This window comes from Lingula anatina, chromosome 3 (assembly GCF_051362555.1).
Source record: "Lingula anatina isolate TDL-2025a chromosome 3, LinAna3.0, whole genome shotgun sequence".
NCBI classification, from domain to species: domain Eukaryota; kingdom Metazoa; phylum Brachiopoda; class Lingulata; order Lingulida; family Lingulidae; genus Lingula; species Lingula anatina.
Window position 1 is genome coordinate 6,930,046 of NC_141769.1, and position 24,301 is coordinate 6,954,346.

At 35.8% G+C, this 24,301-nt stretch overlaps 2 protein-coding genes across 7 annotated transcripts in view; one reads left to right on the forward strand and one right to left on the reverse strand.

Annotated features, from left to right (window-relative positions):
* The window catches only part of LOC106169165 (aspartate--tRNA ligase, mitochondrial), a 79,772-nt gene that overhangs the window by 10,983 nt on the left and 44,488 nt on the right, over window positions 1-24,301 (reverse strand). For both annotated transcript variants that reach the window (XM_087009707.1, XM_087009706.1), the window contains exon 12: window positions 1,788-1,940. In XM_087009707.1, coding sequence (XP_086865833.1) covers window positions 1,788-1,940 — 153 coding nt within the window. The remainder of the gene's footprint in view (window positions 1-1,787; window positions 1,941-24,301) is intronic.
* The window catches only part of LOC106169163 (podocan-like protein 1), a 51,004-nt gene that overhangs the window by 634 nt on the left and 26,069 nt on the right, over window positions 1-24,301 (forward strand). For 2 of the 5 annotated variants that reach the window (XM_087009705.1, XM_013548537.3), the window contains exon 1: window positions 18,893-19,215. The gene's annotated coding sequence lies outside the window, so the exon portion shown is untranslated. Of the gene's footprint in view, window positions 1-1,294; window positions 1,310-7,386; window positions 7,449-16,003; window positions 16,218-18,892; window positions 19,216-23,043; window positions 23,521-24,301 lie in introns of those variants that run through there. The other 3 variants (XM_087009704.1, XM_087009703.1, XM_013548540.3) reach the window with 3 other exon arrangements.

The following is a 24,301-nucleotide window of genomic DNA, read 5'->3' on the forward strand; positions in this document are numbered from 1 at the left end:
AACTTATTCCTTTCTTTTATGTCAAAGTCAGCTGGTACAGTATTTGTCATGTGTATCAAAAGTTTACGTAACTTGTGTGCACAAGGAAAAATATAGCCTGCTTTTTGTCACAGCACTCAGACATAATAGAAGTGCTTGGAACTGATAGGGCTTCTGGACTGAGTATCATTCAATGAAATCTTTTTCTGCTTTGACAACAGATTGAATGGTTTGAGACTAAACAGAGAAATGTGTGACCATTCGATATGTCTGTTAATATTTACATATATAATTGATAGGCTGTACTGGTGCATAAATATTTCCATAGTTGTAGGGCCATGCAAGGAGTTGCTTTCTTGTTTCATGTCAATTATAGAATATAACTGGAAATGTTTCTTTTATTTCTGAATCAGCAGTTTTGTACCAAAATAGCTGCATTCTTGTTCACTAAAAAATGCAGATGGTAAAGAGAGAAATAAAAGAAAATTTATGTTTAGCAAAGAATAAGTAAAAAGGGTACACTGCATTACTTGAAATGAAATTGATGAACTTTTAACCTAATGTCATCATCCAAAAATTAATAGAATTATTACATGAGAGAAACAAAGTTGTAGATATCTTCTTACTGTTAACTAAAATTCTAATGAAAGATTACTCGAGTTCATTCAGTCTTCTAACTCGTGCAAAAGCAGCCACAAATATCCTTGGGAATAACTGAAATCAATTATTAATGATAAGAAAACACGAGTGAGTAGCTTGCAGGTTATCGAGTACGGGGGCAATACGCTGGAGGGAACACGGAACAGTTACAGCATATTGCAGCACGGGGTTCTAATACATCACCTGGGCACACAAAACTATTATTACTAATATTATTTTATGCGGTGCTAATTGTTGGTCCTGTGTGCGTGAACTGCATTGCTTAATCCGTCCGAATGAACACACAAAAAGCCAACCAGTTCGCACTGTTGTGAAAGGCAACCGAATGACCCAACACTAAACTTGCCAATTACAATGGCCCGGTTGGCGGGGACAAAAGCGCAAATGAACTGTTACATTTCCCGATCAATATGCTGATTTCATGAATGAAAAATCAAAGGAAATGACTGAGGATAAGCCTGCAAATACCCTGCATAAGCATCTCAAGGCCAGAATTACCAAAATACACATTGAAACGGAGAAAGGGGGAGTCTGAATTTTTCGTCCTATAGCTGGAAAAATATTAGTTCACTTGGTACAGTGTAAGTAAGCAAAAGCTGACCAAGGTCAACTTCTTGACCACGTCCGGAGGCTTATACCAAAGGCATTTTTAAAAGAATACATAAGCCAGGTAAGGAAATGCACAGACATCTGTAGCTGTTTATTCAGTATACACGTTTCTTTAGGAGTAATGGTATGGGATAGGAAAATATTTCAGATTTTTAAAGTCTGTGGAGGTATTTGTTGGTGCTAAATGTTAATATGTTAGACAGAAGATTAACTTATTTTATCCAATAACAGAGAGAGAGAGAGAGAGAGAGAGAGAGAGAGAGAGAGAGAGAGAGAGAGAGAGAGAGAGAGAGAGAGAGAGAGAGAGAGAGACCTGGGAGGGGAGGAGAGAAGAGGTGCATCCATTTACATATGTAAAGCAGCCGTATCAATAACAGGCAGACAGATGCATAGACACACACATACAGAGAGGCAAAAAGAAACAATCATATATCATTCTAAAAGGAAACTTAAATGACTTAAACGAAGAAAGCACCATCACACAAGTTTTCACTGGCCAACACCAATTACTTTACTCTGTCAAAAAAAAGTCAATTTACCGTTGCATAAGTCTCCCCAGCAGACAAGAAGACCAAATCCCCAGGCTCCATACCAAGATGAGTGATCAACCTGGACCTGGTGTCTGTGCTGAGAAACTTGGCCATACTTCCTTGGAGAGAGAGATCTTCTTTCATTTTAATGGGGATCAAATTCTGCAATTAAAAGAAGTAATGTAATTAAGGAGTGTCCAGTAGAGGTATTCTAATTAAGTAAACTAAAATACTTATTTAATTAAAGCCCATCAGGGAAATGACTTTGTTATTAAAACTCTGATATTGCTAATTAAAATGTATCTGGAAAAACAACAATGCTTGCTCATGAGAAAACTTTTCTCAGACTTGATGTTTCTATTTACAGTATTTGGCTCTTAATGATTCTTTTTCCAAAACCTGGTGCAGCAAAATTAAGAGCTAACACAATTTTGTATTGATACTCTAGGGTAATTTCCTCTGGCATAATTTGTTTTTGTTGATAAACAATGTTCTCTGACTTACCAAAATCTAATCTGAATAAATAAATAATAGTGTGTAGTGTCAGGCAATCTCTTTACAGTTACAAACACTGCTCAGGTTAAGAAAATGCAAACATATACACCCTGGCACCCTGATCATTATACTTTTAAATATTTTAATGTGGTAATCAATAAAAAAAACTCAATGTTTTATTTGGTTTGAAAAAAAATGTTCCTTTGCCTTTGAGATCTAAAGCATAATATCCTCCCACCTGCCCTAATGAACTAATCACCTTGCTTAACAATCTACAAGTCACTTTCCAAGTCAATCCCCAATCAACCTGTTTTAAGCAATTACCTAGATTGTATTATTACAGTGATTACGAGCAGGGAGACTTAAACTGTTCAGCCAGGGGGCAAACCCCTTAATTGTTAACGCTGGAGGAATCCATTAGACTTAATCATGGGTTGCCGCATATGTAATGTAGTAAGGATAAGCCTCTGTCGGTTCCTTGCATAAGCGTAAGTAATGTTACGTTATTAGATTGCTAGATCATGACTGACAGGGAATTATGACACATTGTAAATTAATGACAGTCAATACTTAGTGACCTGGTATGCTGCAGCTGGAGGCAGTGGTGGTCCTGGGGGCGGGGGGAAGGGTAACAGAAAGTGTCTATGAGCGCATTCTCAACGAATTTTAAGCCAGGCTTTACAAAGCCGGTGACCTAAAAATGGCGGACGTACATGAAAGAAAAACCGCCTAATCTTTTAATAGTCTCTCCGCCTCCCCACACGTCGTCCCTGCGGGGTACAGTAATTAAATCGCGTCTCCGTTCGCCATGCGGAAGCTACCTGAGAAATATTAAGTGCGCATGCTCATCAGTTAAACTCGTGGTGAAGAAAGCATGGCGGCTGAAGGCGATCGAAGGAAAAAAGCTCTTCTGTTCTATTATCTTTGAAAACAGAGACGAAGAGGAATAATTTGGCCCGTAGAGCAGCAATGAATCGACTATCTACGGAGATAATATCACCAGAGATATTCACGGAAATATTAATGTTCGGAGCCGAGATTTAATTACTGTACCCCGCAGGGACGACGTGTGGGGAGGCGTGTGAGAGGCGGAGAGACTATTAAAAGATTAGGCGGTTTTTCTTTCATGTACGTCAGCCATTTTTAGGTCACCGGCTTTGTAAAGCCTGGCTTAATTCGTTGAGAATGCGCTCTATGAAACAAAACATATGAGCAAGCCCTATGTAGCAAATATTGCTACTGAGAGAGAGGAGCATCATAATCATTATTGGAGTGCTCCCTTTTCCATCTCTAAAAACAGTATAACATGCAAAATGAGACGAAAAACTGAGCATTTTTTAAAATCTGTTGCCCTGCATATCACAGCAGTATGGACCCTGTATGCCACTGTTTATATTTTCATCCTTGCCCTCCTTCTTTCCCTTTGCAGCAATATCCTGGATCCACCAATGAACTCGGAAGTGTAAAATACAATTTTTTAAATCTATTTTTGCTAGGTCAATATCTTTTCTGTGGCGAAAAAAAAAAAAATCATGCAGCCTCGAAGGCACAAACAGACTCAATACAGTCAATTAGTTTACTTGACAGCTTAGTGTCCCAGCAGATGAGCCTTTGTCCATTACAATTAACCTATGAAGATCCGTGCAAATTGCATTGTTCTCCATGAAGTCATTCTCACCTCTGGGAATTGGAGAGAGATGACCAATAGGGTTTTACTGTCTGTAAAATGCATGCTCATCTCCGTCGCTAGAGTGATTTAAAGGGTTCAACTGAGTGCGATCCAGCACTGGTATTCTCTGGCGCAGGTGGTTTCATGTGACTTTAGGATAAAGTTGATGATGATTTACGATGAATCAAGTCAAGTCCATGGCATTTGACAAAGCACTCTGCTTTTGATTGACTGCCTGTCTGCCTTTCTGTCAAACATCCATTTCTATTAAAAATAAAAATTTCATGAAAATAACATCCATATTTCTTTTAAAACTGTACTGATGGTTTTGTTCAAATCTCATCTGGACTTTTTCACAACCACTGAGATTTGGAATAAACCCATAACAGTATTCTAAAATGTATGGACCTAATCTTCATGTTTACAGATCCAATGAAACTGTTTTCTAATGTGCATGTCTGTTACCTTACAGTCACAAAGTTAACCCAATATCGTTATTTAGATTTAAATCACATTCACTCTCTAGTTCTTGTGGTTTGATTACAGTTCGAATTTACCTCGCTTGACCTTGACTTATATTTACAACCATTCACATTGCAAATTGAATTATATGATATTTAAAATGATTACCGAAGGACAAATAAGAAAATTATCCATATACATTCTTTTAAATCTCCTACTTTTATTTTGTACATTTACTGTTTATTTAATGAATCCCACTTTTTTGTGTATGTATTTATACTGATTATGTAAAATATCCTTAAAATCCTTTGTATTTACTTTACTGTAGCATATAGAGCACCTGAATGTGGACACATTTACTGATTACTTAAATGATCATTATTATGATTTATAACAGGTGGAGCAACATGACTTTATATGTATATAATAGATTTAAGTGTTTTGTCAACTGAGCAACACTTAAAATAAACAATCTTTTCCCTAGACCCATGAAAAAAAAAAAGAAAACTATCAAATGCCATCCATTAGGCTACATTTTAAGACTTCCATACACTTAGGGTATTTTGCTTTCCTTTGGGATATCACCGTCTATGGAGAAAAAAGCATTAAAATCTTTAACAACCATGTAGTTCAGAGGCTTAATATGGTCATGTTCTCCGTGAAAAAGTTCTCATCAGTTGCCTTTATTATTCTTCTGAGACTTATGTTGTGACTGCCCACACAGTATTTTCTACTGGACAAAAAAGAATTATTGGATCCATGTCTCCAAAAAATCTTTCTGCATCAAAATTTACTTATAAAATATATTTCTCAAGAACAAGTACAGTAATAGGCAAATCATGTTACTACGAAATAAGATACATTTGTTGGAAAAAATAATTCACCAACGTTTGCAGAAAGGAAATGTTCCTGCCACAGTGCTTGATTTGAACATCAAAAAACATCATCAGCGTAGGCATATAAAAACAAATCAATTCTCCAAGGTTATGCGACTGGTGTGTACAGTATAGATAGCAGTTCCATGGGTAGAACAATGGCTGCAATCACTGGTGGTCACAGCTGCCATCTCCCCTGCACGCTGCACACACACGCTTGATCTGTCGTGATTCTCAGTCGCAATCTGGCTCTTTTGAGAAGAAATAATGAAGCTAATCCCAATGTTTCCTGTGCTAAAATTACCTCATTTCCTTCCACTAAGATACGGTTTTAACTGCAATCATGCTTGAAATGTATTAGCTCCTGAACAATCCATCCAGCCCCCAAGGGAACACAACGCAAATACAAAAGAGGTTTCTTTTAATGAAAAAAAAAATCTAAAAAAAATCTAGCTTTTAGTGCATTGCTTCTTTCAGCAGTTAATCATTCCTTATCTATCTTCAAATCATTTCCCCAATCAATTTGCAATCATAAATCCGACGATGAGTTGACATTTTTATTCAATAAAATTGATAACAACAACAAAACCTGCTGACCTTACAGAGGTTGAAATGAGGCCATTTTGCATTCGAACCAACTCAGACTGGAAATAAATTAATTAACATCAATAGTCCATAATGTAAAATGGGGACCCCTTTCTAATCTGATAATCTTAATGATGTCATTAAGCCAACATCTGATCAAAGTTAGTCACAATGTGAACACGGCTTGAGAGTAAACAAGGACCATACTTCAAATGGTCTAATATTAGGGCTTAGGGTTACACATAACCTAGAAATGTTTGTGACACTTTGTCTTTATACAGACAGAAAATCTAAAATATTTTATTAAGATGGTAGCTACTTAAACAGCTAGTTTTAACACTAACTGATTTTGTCCATTCAATGTATGACCTCTGTGCTATGCAGCTGAAGCTTTAACGCAATCTAGAATTATACAAAGGTACCTTGAAACAACCTTGCTTGTCCTGCATGATGCATTTATAATTTATTGATTAAAATCAGGCAATGTATCAATTAATCGACAAATCAGCCAAAGACATTCTATAATGTCAACTATTACAACTTTCTATTGGTAACTGAAGGCAAATATACATGGTATAATGAAATATATTTTGATGGCAAATTTATAATTTATGGCAGTCCTTTTCTCAGGTCAACTTTCACATAATGTCAACTGATAATCAGAAATCTTCTTTGACATCAAATCAAAGAACTAGCTTTAAAAATAAATCTTACTCCTCAGTTCGCATCTTTTGACCAAACCCAATAAGACAGCGATGAGGGTCTCTGCCTTTGAAACTGTTGAATAAGTGAAGGTCTAAACTTGGCTTATGGCTCAAGTTAAAATATTAATGTAAGTGCACTTCATAAGAGGAGCAGCAACCCAATATTGATTTTGTCAGCAGAAACGCCAGCAAAATTTAGCATGCTTGGCTGCAATGACAAATGCATGTCAAGCGAAAGGCACACTGGACATGCGCTGCCACCTTGTGACACCTTAAAGGTATCTGCCCAACACTACGGCGCATGAACTGCACAAACAGGGCACGAAAGATCTGTCAACCAATCAATAGTCCCATGAACCATCACATATTGCAGCAGCTGCGGGGGAATTGAATCTGAGAGACCAAAGCAGATTCAGTTGATAGTGTATTAGATCAATACAAATTAACTTAAAGTGAAGAACAAATTCTGCTGTTTTCTTTGCTAGACATCTTCGGGCTGTTTGCAGTCATGGGGAGAAGGGTGCCGTAACGAACAGCACAAACATTATTGTATTGACAAATCAACTTCCTGACGGAAGGATAGAAGAGAACAGTTTTAGGCAAAGTCGGGACAAGTCGAAAAGGTGATGAGGAAAATGACTGTGATTTTCTCCCTGCAGTTATTATTTTAAGTTTCTACTCTGAAGGCCTGAGGTGAGAAAATAACAAATGCAGCTATTGATCAACCTATACAAACTGGGTGATGGAAATGATGTGTTTCTAGATTGAGGAAATGATACAATATCAGTTCTATTGTTGTTGTTTTTTGTCCCTTTCAGATTCAGAAGAATAAGTGTAGGCTACTGCTTCCACATCTCTGCACAGGAAATCAGGACTAAAGGTATGCATTTTTTTCTCTGTCTGCAACAATAACAAATCTAATTTAAATAAATCTGAATCAATCATAATTGAAACATGTAGTTACTCTGCAGTGGCAAAGATAATGATGCACAGCTGCAAAACAATATAGTTTTATACATAGTTCAGGTACAAAAAAAAATACATGATATTATGTAAAGCATTATGATTAATTTTTTATAATTTGATACACTGTTTGGTGTCATAAAAGACTTTCTCCTTCAAAATAATGGCGTGTGTGTGTGCGTGTGCGTGTGAGTATGTGAGCATGTGTGTATGAGTGCATGTTTGTGCTTATATTGGTGCATGTGTGATTGTCTTGCCATTTGATTCAAACATCACATTTTTACCCTCTCCCCATTATTTCCAACCAACATACAGAACAACATACATAAGTTCAACCAATGGTGCACATTTTCTCACGATGCAAATCAATGTTTTTTCCTCGCGGGCACTATGCTAACTGTACAAGATGGCCAATTTGTAACAAGTGGTTCATGTACACGTCTCCCTGAAGAAATGAGCATTTCATGATCACAATGGTTTTCTTAATATATCTGCAATGATTAATCCAAACCTATTACATCTTTAGCTTTTTTTCATATGAACTACACCAAGGCTGTTCACCTAGAAATAAGTCCAACTGCTTTTATAAGGATGGTGGAATCTAGAAGAAATCCTATAATACATTGGAATATGAAATGAGAAATAATCTGGCAATTCCCCAAATAGCTAACGTTAAATTGTATTACTGTTTAGTAATCTACTTTCCTATTCATTATTGATAGATTCCTCTGAGAAGTTTTATATCTGCCATCTTAGAACTGTATCCATCAAAATTATTCTACATCTGACCATAATCCAAGAACCTGCATACTGATAATTGCCTCCTCCAATGAAACACAAAATTTTCCTTCCCACTGGTTGGTTGGTTGGTTTGGTAGCGAACAGGATAATTCACAAATTAATATGAAATTCTGATGTGAAGATATTTGAGAGGAGGGGTGGAGTGCTTGTAGTTGGAACTAAAACTGGGTCACTTTCTTTTTGAAGAGATATATTATTCTTATTATTCACAATTTGCCTTAGCAGAGACCTATCTGCACCCTCAAACTGATCTGATATTTGATAATGTGTTTGTTCTATACAATATGTTTGATGGAAAGAGCACTTATTACAAAACCTGTTAAGTCAAACTAATGGAAATTGATGTAAAAAATATTTCCAATAAAAACCCATCTTTTAAGCTTCTATGTTTCTTCAATTTCTATAAATACACTAAAATGCACAAACAGCAGCAGCACCAAGTCAACAGAAAGCAGGAAACTGTAAGTTTGTAATACTTCATCATGATGAACAGTTAAATAAAAAGGGCTCAAAATTAAATATATTTCTGAAAACAATGCTTCATAAGTAATGCCTACAAAGGCGAAACATGAATTTTTGAGAATCAAGTCAATATCAGAAACTAGATTTTTGTGAACAGGACAAATACATAAATCTTTATGTGAAAAAAAAAGATACCCAAATAAGAGACGTACTTGAAAATTATGAGTAATTACCATAAACATAAAGCTAGTTATCAACACCATCTTGGAGAGATTAATCAGAGAAAAGATAGTTAAGATCGACCTATTGATTCGCAAACAGTCAAAGTGCCACAACTTATCTGGTTGAATGACAAGTTAAATCAGAAGCCATTTTTGTTCAGCTTATTTTGTGATTTCCCCCAGGCATTTGACAAGAGTGGCATTTCTTTATAATCATTATCTTAGCTGAGGACCCGTCTCCCAAAGGAAACAGATAAGACACCCAGAAATCACCCCCAATCTTCGTTTAACCAAATTCTCTGCAGAAAAAAAAGTGAGTGCTTCAGAAAGTAATCAAGACCTGGTTTTGGCTTTCAGGGTCTCAAGAGATTTTTTCCAACTATATGAATAAATAATGAGCTTGATCTTTTTACCTGTTCACTTATATTAACAGATATGTTTGTATTAAACAATGATTTCATTCTGTACATATTATCGCCTATATAATTAAGCATAGTAAAGGTGGATTTATACTCAAACTGAGCTGATGTATCTTTGTTTGACCTATCGTAGCAGACTGAGGCCCTTTTCACATCAAGCAGTAGCTTTCAGAGTGGCACCTCTTTGCAAGATTGGATGACTTGGCATTTGACAAGTGCCAATCAAAAGTCAACCTGCAATCTGGTACCTTTTTTATGCGACTGGTCAATGTAAGTAATCTCCACAGTTTGATTCAATTTTTCATCTACAATTCCCTGAACTTGATGCATTTTCCCCACAAAAAATGACAGCACTTATTCAGGTATCGGGCAATCAATATTTTTCCACAGTTCTAGGTGGTACTTGATACAACAAGTCAGGAACTTTATGAAAAATATTTCCTTAGCTTGGAAGAATGTGAGAAAGGCTGAAGGATAGTGAAAGTCTAAAAGATACTTAATCAGTAAAGTACAGTAAAAATGCAAATGTTTTACTGACTTACATTAAACTAATACCCAAATATGGAAGCTCTTTCTAGGTAAAAGAGTTCACCCATCAAGGTGAATCTTTGAGTGATTTCCACATTAATAAAAAAAAAACATACAAAACTGTGGCTCATTATTTCTAATAAAACCAAATCTGATGAAATATACATAAGTTAGTCATTCTCAGTTTCATATGATTAATCAAACGTTTGTACGGGAGCAGGAAAAACTGCCCATAAGTTAACTTCTGACTACTAAATGTGTGCACACACACATGATATGTAAATGTATTTGTGGGTGACAAGTGTCAATATGTGTGTATATGTGCACACCCTGTTTACTTGCAATGCCAAATATCAAAACTGTCTGTGATATACCTTGTCCCAGTCATCTATACTATTTATCAAAGCAATAAAATGCCCAAGGCCCTTTTGTCTGCCAACAATAAAAGTAACATTTTTTATGTAAAAATATATATTTGCTCATCAAAAATATAATAAATATAAGTATTAGTATCAAAAATCAATTTTGATTATCAATATGTGTCCATTAAACAAATTTCGTGTAAAATGTATGGCTTTGTAGGAATGCAAATTAGATTTTCGTGCAAAATTGAGTGCACAGATTGCTTGCATTCAAGCTCCCCAGAGTACTGGAGATTGTTTGAAAAAAACTCCTCGCAAACACATCGACACATGTTCACGCAATCAGGAGTATCACAGTTCGCACTGATGTTAATCGAATCAGGAGTGAAAGTGACACCGGGCCACCTGGTGGGGGGTTTATCAACCACAGCAGCCATATGTTCATGATTTTTGTTTCCCCGAGTAAAATTCTCATAAACGTCCTTCATCATCAAGAGAATGATGTTATATCTAAATACTCATACGTGACTTGCATGTGCAACTTACATAATCAAACTGTGTTTTAGATCATAGCATTTTTTTCGACATTGCCGTCTTTGATGTGAAATTAAGTCACTGCCTTTCAATTAATATAGCTAATTATTCTAACGTAACACTTGAAATGAAATGTTCTTTTGATAGAAAAAAAATCCTCAGGCAAATATATTGGCACATCATTACTTAAGAAACATATGGCATCTACTCAGAAATGATAGAGGGTTGCAATTAAAAAGACTTATTTACTTACTTAGATATCCAGACAACAGCAATTTCAACACTTTGACGACACTTTTGAAATGAACTAATCATTACATCATTATATTTTCTGAGATTTAAGTCCTATCAAATCCAGGTATTTTTCCATCAGTATTTTCCTCTCCATCTGTTTGCAGCATTTGCCCTTTGATATCACTATTTCCGTTTGTATTGTTGGTCCTAACAATTCTTAATAATCAGCCAAAAGACCTTGTTATTTTAAATATCTGTTACCTTCACAGAACTATTTACTTCTAGCAAACCCTACACATTTTCATAATGCAAATCATGTTCAATTCAACGTTTTTCATTTTGATTTCCTTTCACTGAAATTAGCTATTGATTTATATTTAATTAAACTAATTTGACAAAAAGGTAAAAATATCAGTGATAATGCAATCTTTATAACTGTTATTGAAGTACCCAATGACCCTTTCCATGGAAGCATTGAATTGTCATAGCTTGCAAGTTATGACCATGGATCATTCTTATATAACAGTGATACTACTCTATCAATCAAATCCACTTTGATTAAGAAAAAAATAATTGATTTTCCACTGGAGTAAAACTGCCATCAACATCTATCTTTTCTGAACTTAATTTACACAGAATGTTCACTTCATCATTTTTCATCTGTGAATCCTAAACTTTTTCTTCCTATTGCTTGTAAGAAATGTGTTTGACATGTGCATATAACAGATAACATTTATTGAACGGGCAAACACAATGACAACACGCTCAGTGGCATGAACAGCCAATGAGCAGATACTGTTGTTCCTTCCCAAGACGTCTTATAAGAACACAAAGAGAGGAGACAACTTGTCAATTTCTTCTCCAGACAACAAGGGAGAACATATTACAAAGACAAAGAATTTGTAATACAGGAAGTCTCGAAAAAAAAATAAAGAAAAAAAGCGAACTGGTCCCACTGGGAACACTGAAATCCATTCTACTCCAGAACTAATAAGAATAAAGAACAGCCAGTGATAAGATAGAACTGTCCAACAAGGACCTGAAAGTGTCTGGGGAAAATTAAACTTTCCAATTTCCAATCTTAGTATTCAATTAGTCTGCATGTACTGTATCTACAGGACAAATAAACAACGAGGTATCTCGGCCAGAAGACAAATCAATCTTGTCTGTTCAAAAATAGGGTGAATTATCTTAGTTTCAATACAAATCTTGATTGCAGCTTACCATGTTTAAAATGTTCATAATGCACCAAATATGACCCTCTATCATTTCCTTCCTTCTTCATTCCGATTTCGCAAATACACCTTGGATAATTTCAAGTAGATAAGAACAATCTTAAATTGTGCTAGTAGAGAAAAGTTTCTGCTGATGGTAGATTCAACAATGATGAAAGCAGAGGCCAGTTTCTCAGACACAAGCACTTATTCAAGTTGATGTATTTCTGGTTAAACTAAGCTCATGATCTCAGTGGGCACTGACCTTTCCATAGACACCAGGTGGCAGTGCAATAGCAAAATCAATCAACTCTGTCCTCCAAAATACTTACTTAAAATTTGGTCAATTGTTTTTCTTTTCTAAAATAAACCTATTCCTTTGTGACAATTATCTCTCATAATGCTGCATCTGATACATTTTTAAGTTCTGATGTTTAATCAACTGTTTAACGCATTTTCAAGTGGAAAATCATGCTCAAAGATTTCATAAAATATTTCTCCTAAAACACATTTTAAGACCTTGCAAACTCAACTTTTTAAAAACATTTTTGGCTACATTTTAATCACTTGAAAAAGGGGCCAAAAATCAGAATGATTTTATCAGAAGATGAATTAGAGACGTGATGTAATTTTACTTGAAAACTCATGAATATTCATGCAGATTTACAAACACAATGGGAGACCCATCAGCTGAGTCATCCTAATATGATTGCATACTTTATATGCAAAACAGATGCTTAATTGGAAAATGCAATTGACTGTTAATCAGATAATTTTTTAGTCCATCCTTAATAAGTCGTTATGAAGGGAAGTTCTGGCTTTGGTCTTAGTTTCTCCCCAGGACATACAGTTCATTGACGGGACACATACTGACCTGTGAACCTATCTAACCCCCCCCCCCCCCCCACACACACACACACACACACCTTTTCCCCTCCTTTAACCTTTAAAACTTTATGTTTCTGAAGTCAAATGAAAAAACTTATATTTTTCTACAACTGCAATTACAGATTTTATATTGTTTCATTTATAAATGTGTAAATTTGCCTTATTCTATTTTTTTTTTCAGTCTTTCATCTGAATCTTTGACTTGGCTCTCCTCATTCTACCATCAAATTTGTTCCATTTTCCTCAGTTCCATTTCTCTCTTTCATCTTGCAAACCAATATTTTCCATTCTATCTAAGTGTATTTCTGCATATTCTGAGCATTTCCCTATCCATCTATCTTTCAAATCATAAAAAATATCTGCAGCCTTAGTGAAAACATCAGCCCTATGCCTAACACCCTTCCATCTTAATGGGGTAATTACAAGCACACTTTCAGCATAAGTGCTAAATAACCAAGTTACATACAATTACACAGGGGGACATGGTAATTTCCATGAACCCACCCAACGTGTAATTATGTCACTTTAACTCATTAACATGTGTATACAGAAATTTTACCCAATACCTGTGGGATATGTAAATAAAGTAGGATGTATTTATAAAACTTGGTTAATGTGTTGACGAGGGTGATGTAATGAATGTGCATCAGTTTCCTAGAAATGGATTTGACTAATATCAATCCTACTGAGACATTCCTCATAAAAAAGCAATAGTATGTGAGAATAGCTAAGTAGAATCATCAGCGTGAGCAGTGTACAATATTTAGTGCTATATCTTTTTAAGACAAATGGGTTTCTTTAATATGTTGCCTGTTAGTATAGGCTTCCTCTCGTTTTGTTATAAATAATCAATGAAATAAAAACAATTCTGGTATGTTATTAATACACAAAATGAAAAAGAAAATCTTTTATTATGTATGAAATATGTGATACCTCCAGTAAACAGACCAGTGTTCTACATTTACAAGCTGTTTCATTTCACTCCTGAAACCCTTTAAAACGTGTTTTTAAAAATGACAGACTTTTTTCCCATCCTATCTAGTCTATAGCACTTATCCAAACACCACCTTCCCCCTACCACAGCGCACTCATGCAAAACTACCATCCTGACTGCAAAAGATGAAAATATCTAAACATTTATTTTGGGCGGTACATCGGGAGCTGTTGGGACAGCTGAGGGAGTTGTAAGCTTAATAGAATGGGAAGAGTTATGTCAACAAATAATTTGTGAAAGAAATCACCAATCAGCGCACAGTAGTGATGGTGCAGAAGGAAGGCATAAAGTACGCTCAGATGGCAAAGGTGGATCCGGAAGACGATAAGGAGGCCAAATACAGGTGTAGCGGATAATTTCATCTCGGTGCTAATACATATATCAGCTTTAAGGGCCGGGTGGTGAAGGGGGATGTTAAATGCTAACTATCAATTAGATATGTATATTTGTCTAGTGAAGAAATTTGTAGGTAGACCAGCAACAGTATATATAAGAGCATGCCAGATTTTTACATCAATCAAAAATGCCACCATAAATCACTTGTATAGATGAAAGCTATATGTCTTTCGATTTCCACAGATGAAACAATAATTTTCAATTTGTGGCTATAAGTATTACTGAAACAATGAGGTGCACTTTATTCAAATGACAAAAATTAAAATAAATAATATTCACCCTTTAAGGTACTAAAGATTTCGTGTCTTGAATAAATATTCTCAGATCAGCATATGACAGAAGAAAGCAAATCAGCAATCATTTGATTTAAATAATAATAATGATAATAATAAGCTTTAAGAGCAGATCTGACAGAGGAAGAGAAACACGGCTGACTAGCTCTTTAACTAAACACCTGGCACACCTGAAAGTCCACCTGTCTCAATGGATGCTTATCAAACAAAATAAAACCCATGTTTTTTCCTGCTGACCACAAATTCCTCCTCATTTCTGCAGCTGGTCACCTCAATGATAACTGTAACACAGGAAACCACAGCTATGTACTACCTTTGTCAAGAGTGTTCCCATGTGTTTTTGTACTACTACGGACAATGTGAGAAGTGGTCTGGTGACTTCCAAACTACACTTTTGGAGAAGTCTACGGAAACCACACTAAAAGCTACAATATATATTTGTGTCACTAAATTTTTGCTGTTTTTATTACAAAGGCCCCACTTTGAAACAACACATATAGAAAAGAATTACAAGGAAACCCCACTACAAGCTGTTTATTCAGGTCACTAAAATTGTTGGTTTTATCATACCGAAAGCAAAATTGAAAAATGTCATCAAGCATCAAAGGGGTTTTATTTGTTTATTATTACTCAAAAAACTTCCGATTTAGTTCTTTCAATAAAAAACTTTTTAAAAAATTATGGCATTAATTCAATACATCTTCTAATTTTAACATGTTGATATACGGATTACCATTCTGTAGATTTTTTTCATTTGGTAAACAAAATCCAAAAACAAATCTAATAGTCTTCTAATGGATAGCATAAATATAAATAAACCTTTTAACCCCCTTTTGTAAGTGGTTTTACCTCCATGGATACTAAAGCAATCTATTCTATTCTACCTCCAGCAGTACAGCATTCTCATTATGGGAAGCCATAAATAAACCTAGCTTTTTTTTACGGACAGAAAATACAACCAGTGGGTCCCCGGTGGTCAGAAAATGAGCCTTTTGGGAATGCAGTTTTAAGTCTCTAACAGACCACTGCTTTAAATGCTCCTAGCGATAGAAACATACGAATGCTGGGATAAAAAAGAACACAAAAACTGCTACAATTTCATTTCCACTTTTGTTGCCAATTCCAGCACTTTTCCTTCCCTGCCAACCACTAGAGTCAAGTTAAGCAAGAGATATTTAAAGTGACTGACCACGGTACACGCCTCCTGCCGATTCTCCATTAACGAAGTCAGTTTGGTCTTAGCAGAGCTTTTATAGATAGCAAGGGGAGCTGAGACAAGGAGATAAGACAGAGAAAGAGAAAATCAAAGCTTCCCTCACCTGGTCGGGAAATTCAATCAGGTAAGTGACAAAACTTGAGTAAAAACTTTGCAATAGTTTCTCATCTTCCAGCTGGCCTGGAAGCTCATGGATTCATAATGGAGTTCCTATGAGAGATCTTAATTAGTTCCAAAACATTTGCATAGCTCATTAGGCTGGAGCTAAATTCTCACAAGAATCCATCTTGGCTTTCTCTAGAGAGATACACTTCATGCGCTTAATTAACTGAATAACTCAATCAGACTTGGTGGAAGGGTTTGGTCTAAGGACTTCAAAGAAATTTGCTTTGTGTTCACCCTGAAATATGCTGAGAAAATACTAGGAAATGCCTTGATAATTATATATTTATTTTGGTATATCATACCTGAAAGGTGAATTCATACCGTCTTCCTTATGCATAAGGTAAACCCTATTCAAACTGATGACATTTTCATTCTAGTTCCTGGGGAAAGGTGGGGTGTCATGAACTTACCCTATTCAGAACAAAATAGCTAAAGATTATTTTTTCCCCCCTTTTTTTTTGGCAGTTTGAATTAAAATTTAACAAGGAAGCAGTTTAACCATTTCCTGAATAAGTATATCAGTTGGTTCCTTTAAAGCGCATGTATGATTCCTTTTTATTATTTTAATATTCATATATCAAAACCTAATGTACTTATTGGTATTGAGGTGAATAGCTTCTAGTTGTTAACCATGATATCATATCTTATAAAAAAAGGTGTTTCAAGCAATAAACAAGTAAGAATAATGTTCTCCTAATATTTCATATGGTGGTCCAGGTTATTCATCAAAACAAGAAAGAAAAAAGTTCCAGAAAAAATGTTTCCCATTTTCAGCAACTCTAGGATGCAGCTAGGCACCAAGTATGTTGAAGACACTTAATCAAATTAAGGGCTCTTAGGATTTTTTGCAAAGGAGCATGTTTCTCCCTATGCTTCTTTTTAATAATGTCAACCAGGGTGAGGAGAGGAAGAGAGAGGTTTTCCTAAAAATTCAGCTTTTTTTATGAGTGTGCATGTACACGCGCACAAATACACACACACACACACACACACACACACACACACACACACAGAGTAACTATCAAACAAACCAAAGAAAAAGTGATACATTAATCATACTTGATTTTGATATCACATGTATATGCTTGTTTTACATTATATGTCTTCCTCAAATGCTGTAATGGTGATCCAGCTACAAAACCTGCAATTTTTCCAAAGGAAAAAAACCACAGGAAAGAATGACAACAGAAAAAAATAGAAAATTGTTTTAAAGCAGATATGTCAGTCTTTCAAAATATAATAGTTGTCAGTTTGATCATGTCCATAATAGGCACATAGATTTTTTTCTTTTAAATGTCACGTTATCAGGTCATGGATGCATTTTCGAGATACACAGGTGAGCACTCAAAACCACAACACAGCAACAAAATGGAAGGCCTACGTCATAAAACACTCTTCCGTTTAGGTGTGTTTAGAGAGAGTTAAAGGGGCCACAGAGCGCACTTAAGCATGCAGAAAATAAACAAACCAGTGCAAAATAAGCAAAAGTGGTTATTGAGACAGAAAAATGACGCATCTTTGACAGAATTTCAAAACTAGGGTCAACTGGCGCAGGTCGCAGAGAGCTGCAGCACTACAATACACCTTCTTTCCACAGCCCACCTTTTTACCAACAGGTACAAAAATATTTGTGGAACATTTTGTAAACTTACGGTCTCTGAAGACTGTACGGAGGGGCAGGTTGGGGTTAAAGCAAGCACCGTTTATCTTCCTTCGTGTGGCATTTATTTTGTAACTTCACACCCCTCCACCTCTTTTACCTTTTATTTAGAATCTCATCTGTCGGAGGAGGAACATATTCACGGGTAATTCACACCTGTCTAAATAGTAAAAACTGAAAATGTTTTGGCATAAATAGCAATAACTAGGTGTTTTAATGTGAATCAGCAAATCTAAACAACACTTGGTGTATGTATGGGAAGGAGGGATGCTGGCCATGAAACCTGTGTGCCCCTAGTATACTCAGTACAAAAAAGAGATCACCTATCTTAATTGGGACGTTCCTCGGACCTGCTTGGAAGTGCTTCAAAAATTGTTTAAATTTTTGGGCTCTGTCCTTCTTTTCAGCTATAAAAATATTTTTTTTATGCCTCCTTACAAAACAAGAAAAACCCACTGACATTTATATCTGTGTGATAATTCTGTTTTTAATTGTGCTGACAAGATATTTAGCAAGTAAAGTATCCCAGGTATAATATAAGAACCGAAATCACAGAGATATTCACAAAACAGAGATATAAAATAATCACTTCTGAAAAAAAAACTTTAATTCAGTGTACATCAGGGGGTAATGAAAATGTGAGAATCTGACAGGGGGTGAAGGAAATTAGACCCAGGTCATAAAACTTCAGATCCTTAGAATCTGCACTCCCCGGGGAGAGGCAAGAGACATTTCAACCCACCATTTTCCACAATATCTTAATATTTCCAATCCCACACATGCTGCACAATAGAAATGCCCCAATTGTGATGCTAATTAGTTCTCATTACCCTTCATATCACAACATCCCAATCAAAAACTCGGCCTTCCTCAGCTCTCAAAAGAGCAACTTTCTCATTGGTCAATTTCATTGGACAGTGGGCGTGGCTTAAATGAGTGTGACTGACAGCTGAAAGGTTCATTAAATCCACACTGAGCTGTCAGTGGCAGACTCACTCAGTCATTCTGTCTTGTGGAGTATTTAAAGTGGAGTTGGGGGGCACCCAGAACATGCCTGATTGTATAAAACCATAGGAACTGTTTTATGGAGTTATAAACTGTGACATGTCACTGTTGATTTCTGGTAACGTTTTTATCTTCATCTTTGGAGCTTTACTTATTGCGCAGAACTGATCTGTCCAGGTTATTTACCCACTTACCCACGAGGAAATTGAGAGTACAAACAGTGAAGACCACTGTCCACTATAAACATCTGCGTAGTTCTCAGTACACAGCTTAGAGGAAAATACTATTTGAGGTAAGATATAGAACATGTGTTATCAAGCAGGCTTGGGGTACCATTACATAATGTATTGCTTGGTATTAGTGTTCGCACAATTTTGTACTAAAAATAGCAGAAAATTAATCAATATCAATAATAAATTTAAAAAAAATAACTAAGTTCTGCATCATTAAAATACTGCTCCTCCAAAGTTCACTGTCAAATATGTGTACATATCAAATGTGTCTCAATTACTAAAAATATTCCAAGTTGACGGAAGTGCAATGATGGCAAGTTTTGTTATTGTTACTAAAGGAGAATTATGATAGCAACTGCCAACACAGTGTGGGTATCTGGTGGTTGAAGAGAGGGGTGAACATTATACAAACCAAGACAGAAATCAAAACCACTTAACAGTTATAACTACAGGCAAACAACATGGGGTAAATAATCATGAGATGTGGTCGCCTGGGCTTTGCATTATATCTTCTTAAAAAAAATAATAATAATAATAATACCTGATGAAAAGGAAAAAAAAAAGAATTTTCTTGATTTTTTTTCATACTTTATTAAATAAACATAATATGTACCAGGTAAAAATCAAATTCTAATCAGTCGGCTTTGATGAAACATTTCTAGATTATTTCTATCTATAAATGTTTACAAATTAAAGCCTAAATACCCCCCTTAACTGATAATTTGGCACTATATCACTTAAATACAAACAATTAGAATGTCTGATCTTATCATCCTTGCATTACTATTCTTCCCTTTTTTCTTCCACCTTGGATTACTTCAGGCACAATTTACAGTGTAGTTGTAACAGTTTAACTATTTCTCTACTCTATGACCAAGTGACTATGACCTCTCTTACACTGATATTTAAGAGAAATGTTGCTGCTTGGTGGTGGGGTGGTAACAGAAATAATGCTCATGGTCTGCTGAAGCTATGCTAAGCCCTCACGTGTGGACTATGAATATGTGTTTAGAAACAGGGAAGAATGCAGTCTGCTAAGACTTAAATTGAGTCCTCATAAGTTAACTGTAAATTTGCCCCAAGAGCAGATGAGGACAGTAATATGATGTTGAATCCAGCCCAAGGTGAAATAACATGACCTAATGTTATCACCTGGGCCGTGGGGGAGGTATGGGGAATGTCCGTATCAGTATTAATAGATACACTGCCATGATATTGGTGATGTATTTACTGTTAAAAGGAGGGGATAAGATAACTGTTAAAAAAAAAGTTCAAATACATCAAGTCAGGTAAAGCAAGACAGGCCTTATTTGAGAAATTACACAGAATAATATAATGGAAGAAAAGTCTTATTTATAGTACTATTTTAGTGTAATGCCATTTCATCATCATGTTTTACATTTCTTTTTCATTTGCATAACCTTTTTCATAATAATTTGTCCAACATATGGATGTACATATAAAAATAAATATGGTTAACCCATTTTTCATGACTAAAAAAAGGGTCATCAAAATGATGTAATCAATTTAGTAACATAAACAAATCTAGTAATACAAATAGTAAAAAAAAGGAAAAAACAATGCTTGCATCCTGCACACAATGCCTTCCATTTCCTCTCCATTAGTAGGCTAATGGTGAACATCCCAAGGCTAAGGTCACTACTTCGCAAAAACAAAAGCAACAAAGAAGAGCAAACATGTTGAAAAATAGTGGAGCTACTGGTGCTTTTCATTCCCGCTTGAGGCTAGAAACGATACGGCTGTGGAGAAGAATCTCCAATTATCATTAAGAAATTACAGATCTTGCACAACACTCGGCAGTCTTGCATGCCTGTTAAGAAGAGTAAATTAAGAGGTGGAACCATGACCCTCAGCCACCCCCCATTGGTCTCAGAATTAAGGGGGTCATCCCTCCCGCCTTTGAAGTTGGTAAATATAGACCCCCACAACAATGGAAACGTCGCACAGCAAGAAATACTAGAGATGTATTCGAGGGGTTAAAATGCATGTCTTTGAAGCCTGTAAGAATAGATCACCACGTACCTACACAATAAGAACTTGGACTGTAACTTCCCATAGGGTCTAATTATCTAAAAATATCCCCATTCCCTTGGCGGGCTGAAAATACTCATTTTTCTGACCAGCAGATACCGCGGACAGCATGTAAGTGCCAAGGGAGAAAAAAAATGTTCCTGGCTGGCAAGCACTTATATATAGGACCAGAACCCGACTGACTGTTACATGTTTAAGATGCCCCGATGAATTTGTGGCGTAGGCTTCCTGAGATGCAAAAACAATTGGTAGCAAATGGAGGTCTTTAGTTGGTCTCTAAATCAATTAGGGAGGTTTTTTAAAAAGTCAACAAGGGCACACTTATCCCATAAAAGCTAACTGTTGTGACAAGTTAAGTTATCACGCCATCTTCTGGATACGTGAATTATGGCTGTTACTACAAGAAGGCTCGGCTTGAACCAGTCAAATCAAGACATTAAAATATTTTTTCATCCCACAGCTTCCATTTTGTGTTTTTCCTACAACTACTATGAAAGCTTTTTATGTAAGGTAATAAAGCATCATGATGACTGAAGGGCTATATAGCACACCTATCATTGGAACCAAATACCAAGTTGTAGACAGCTATGTTTGTAGCTTTCTTGGATGAATGGATCTCTATTTAGAAAGAAATAATACAAAAAGACTGTTAGTAGTTTAAGTCCTTTTGATTCAAATACAAACACATCTTGCACTAATATTCCATCGGGACCCAAGACATATGATATAAAGAACAATGAACGTTCAGGCCTAAGGCTGAGAAAGAAAATATGGGGGAGGTTCTTTTGTGAAAAGAGTGATGTCACATCGGTTCGGATGTCTCAATTTTCAGTGTGACCACAAGGGTAAAAACAGCCAACCTTTTGAAACAGTTTTCCTTAGAGTTCAAAGGGAACAAACAAAATCCTACCACTGACCACTGTGAGAGGGGCAGAGTATTCTTAGACAGGTCATTTTTTAAACTAATGGAACACCAAATACCACACTTCAATACTTCACCGAAATTAATTTTAAGTGGCAGCTTCCATCTACATCTAAGAACCACCCCATACAGTTTCACATGTGCTGGTCTCAGATCCATTTACTTCATTGTATTCGGTCACTTCTTCATGCCCATTATTACTGCTTGAGAACAAAATCCAACTTCAGCAAAATAAATTCTTTTCAAAATATTTCATGCATTTAAAGAGACAATATTCATTTCAAAAAGGAGCATGGGTTTTATAAGCTGTCACATCTATAACAGGACATAAAGGGAAAAATAAGATAAAAGAGATGTTTCTTTAAGAACTCCTTGGAGCTACTGTGACATCACCCTTTTCACTGCCATTTAAATACATGTATATATCTATATCAGCAACGGGCATAATTCTCAGTCAAAAGGTTCCCTAAAATCTATGCTGAATACCAATTCCAATGGTAATTCTCTGCTATAACTTGGCTCCTATAAACAACATAATCAGCTGATGGTTTGCAAGATTTCCCCTTTCCAAAAAAAAGATACTGTTTAGTCGACACAGTCATTTATGATGCAGTATGTGCTAAAGCAGTGTGAATTCACTGATAAAACGGCCTCAGTTTCCCATTGGCAACTGTGAGAGTTGATTAAATGGAACCTTATAGCTCTGATAAAACCTTACTTACAGGAGATGTTACTGACTATGAAGAGAGATCAAATCTTTACCCGAAAAAAAAGTGCATGAAGACTTCTACTCAACTGGTGTGTGTGAATGTGCATGCATGAGAGAGAGAGAGAGAGAGAGAGAGAGAGAGAGAGAGTGGGAGGGAGAGGTTAAATAAGAATTATCACAATCATTATTAGATACAAAAAAGTGCATAGAAAAAATAGTTTGATTCTATTCTCTAAACTTGCCAAGCTGAGTTTCAGCCTTTTAGCATTTTGAAAGAAATGAGGAAAAATAACTGAATGCAAAGAAGAAACATCTAATGTAACATAAAAATGGGTAATTTTGTCGGAAAACATTTGGATATCACAGCTCATAAATGTCCATTTCCCCAGAGCTGTCATGTCAGATCTGCTATCTTAGCACATAACTATTTGTCAAGAGAACACATAACTAATAATCTTGCCCATCAAGTCATTAATCAGCTAAATATGTCTACATAGAGAGATAGTGGGGGTTTTGTGACACAGATCACATTGGGTCTACAGATAAAGCTCATGCTAGTTTGTAAAAGGCTGGTGGAAAATGATGGGGTGTTTTGAACTAAGGTTTTGCTGTCATCTAAGTTCTGGGCAGATTGTTGCGTTGTTATGACCTGTGGAGGAATTATCTTTTAATTTTCTCATGGTGAGTTAAAATTTTCTATGTTATTAATTTTATAAACAGCAAAGCAAGGTTAATAGGCCCTTTGGGAAAGCGGGTTTCAGGGAAGGGGGTTAAAAAAAAAAAACCTTTTGGCCTGAAAAGGTCTGGTCTAAAACAAAGCACACAGGTTTTCACAGTATAAATTATATTAAGTATAGACTCATAGCATATAACATTATTTGTTATCTTTTAAAAATACCCCCTAAAATGAAGCAAAACGCCATTTCCTGATAATCAAAAATACATAAACATAAATAACTTGGTCTTGCTGTGGACCATTAAACTTTTCTATTATTTCTGTCCCTCCTTTGGAAAGCTACCTACAGTATCTCTAATGTAAATGCACATGTATATATAGGACCCAGCATATAAAACCTTTGTTTTGTAAACTCCACAAAGTCACATGAACTCTCACTTCCAAGGCTTAATAACATATATCTAGTTCTCAGCCTTCTCTCATAACCCCCGTCTCTCTAATCTAGCCATCATCCCCCAAAATTACAAAATTGGATTTCATCATAATTTGAGGTGTCTAGCCCCTAATTATGTATATCGCTCTTAACTGGATAAAGTGATAAAATGCGCAATAATCAAGAGATGATGGGGCCACAGCAGTCAGCAGGCCCTGGGGTTACGGCACTGTTTTCATACCTTTAATTCCTTATTCAACAAACTGCCCAGGTAGCCATCTCAAGTCATGATCTAAGACAGCCATAAATAGGATTCTTCTTTAAGTCCCCTTAATTCAATTTAGCACAGGTGA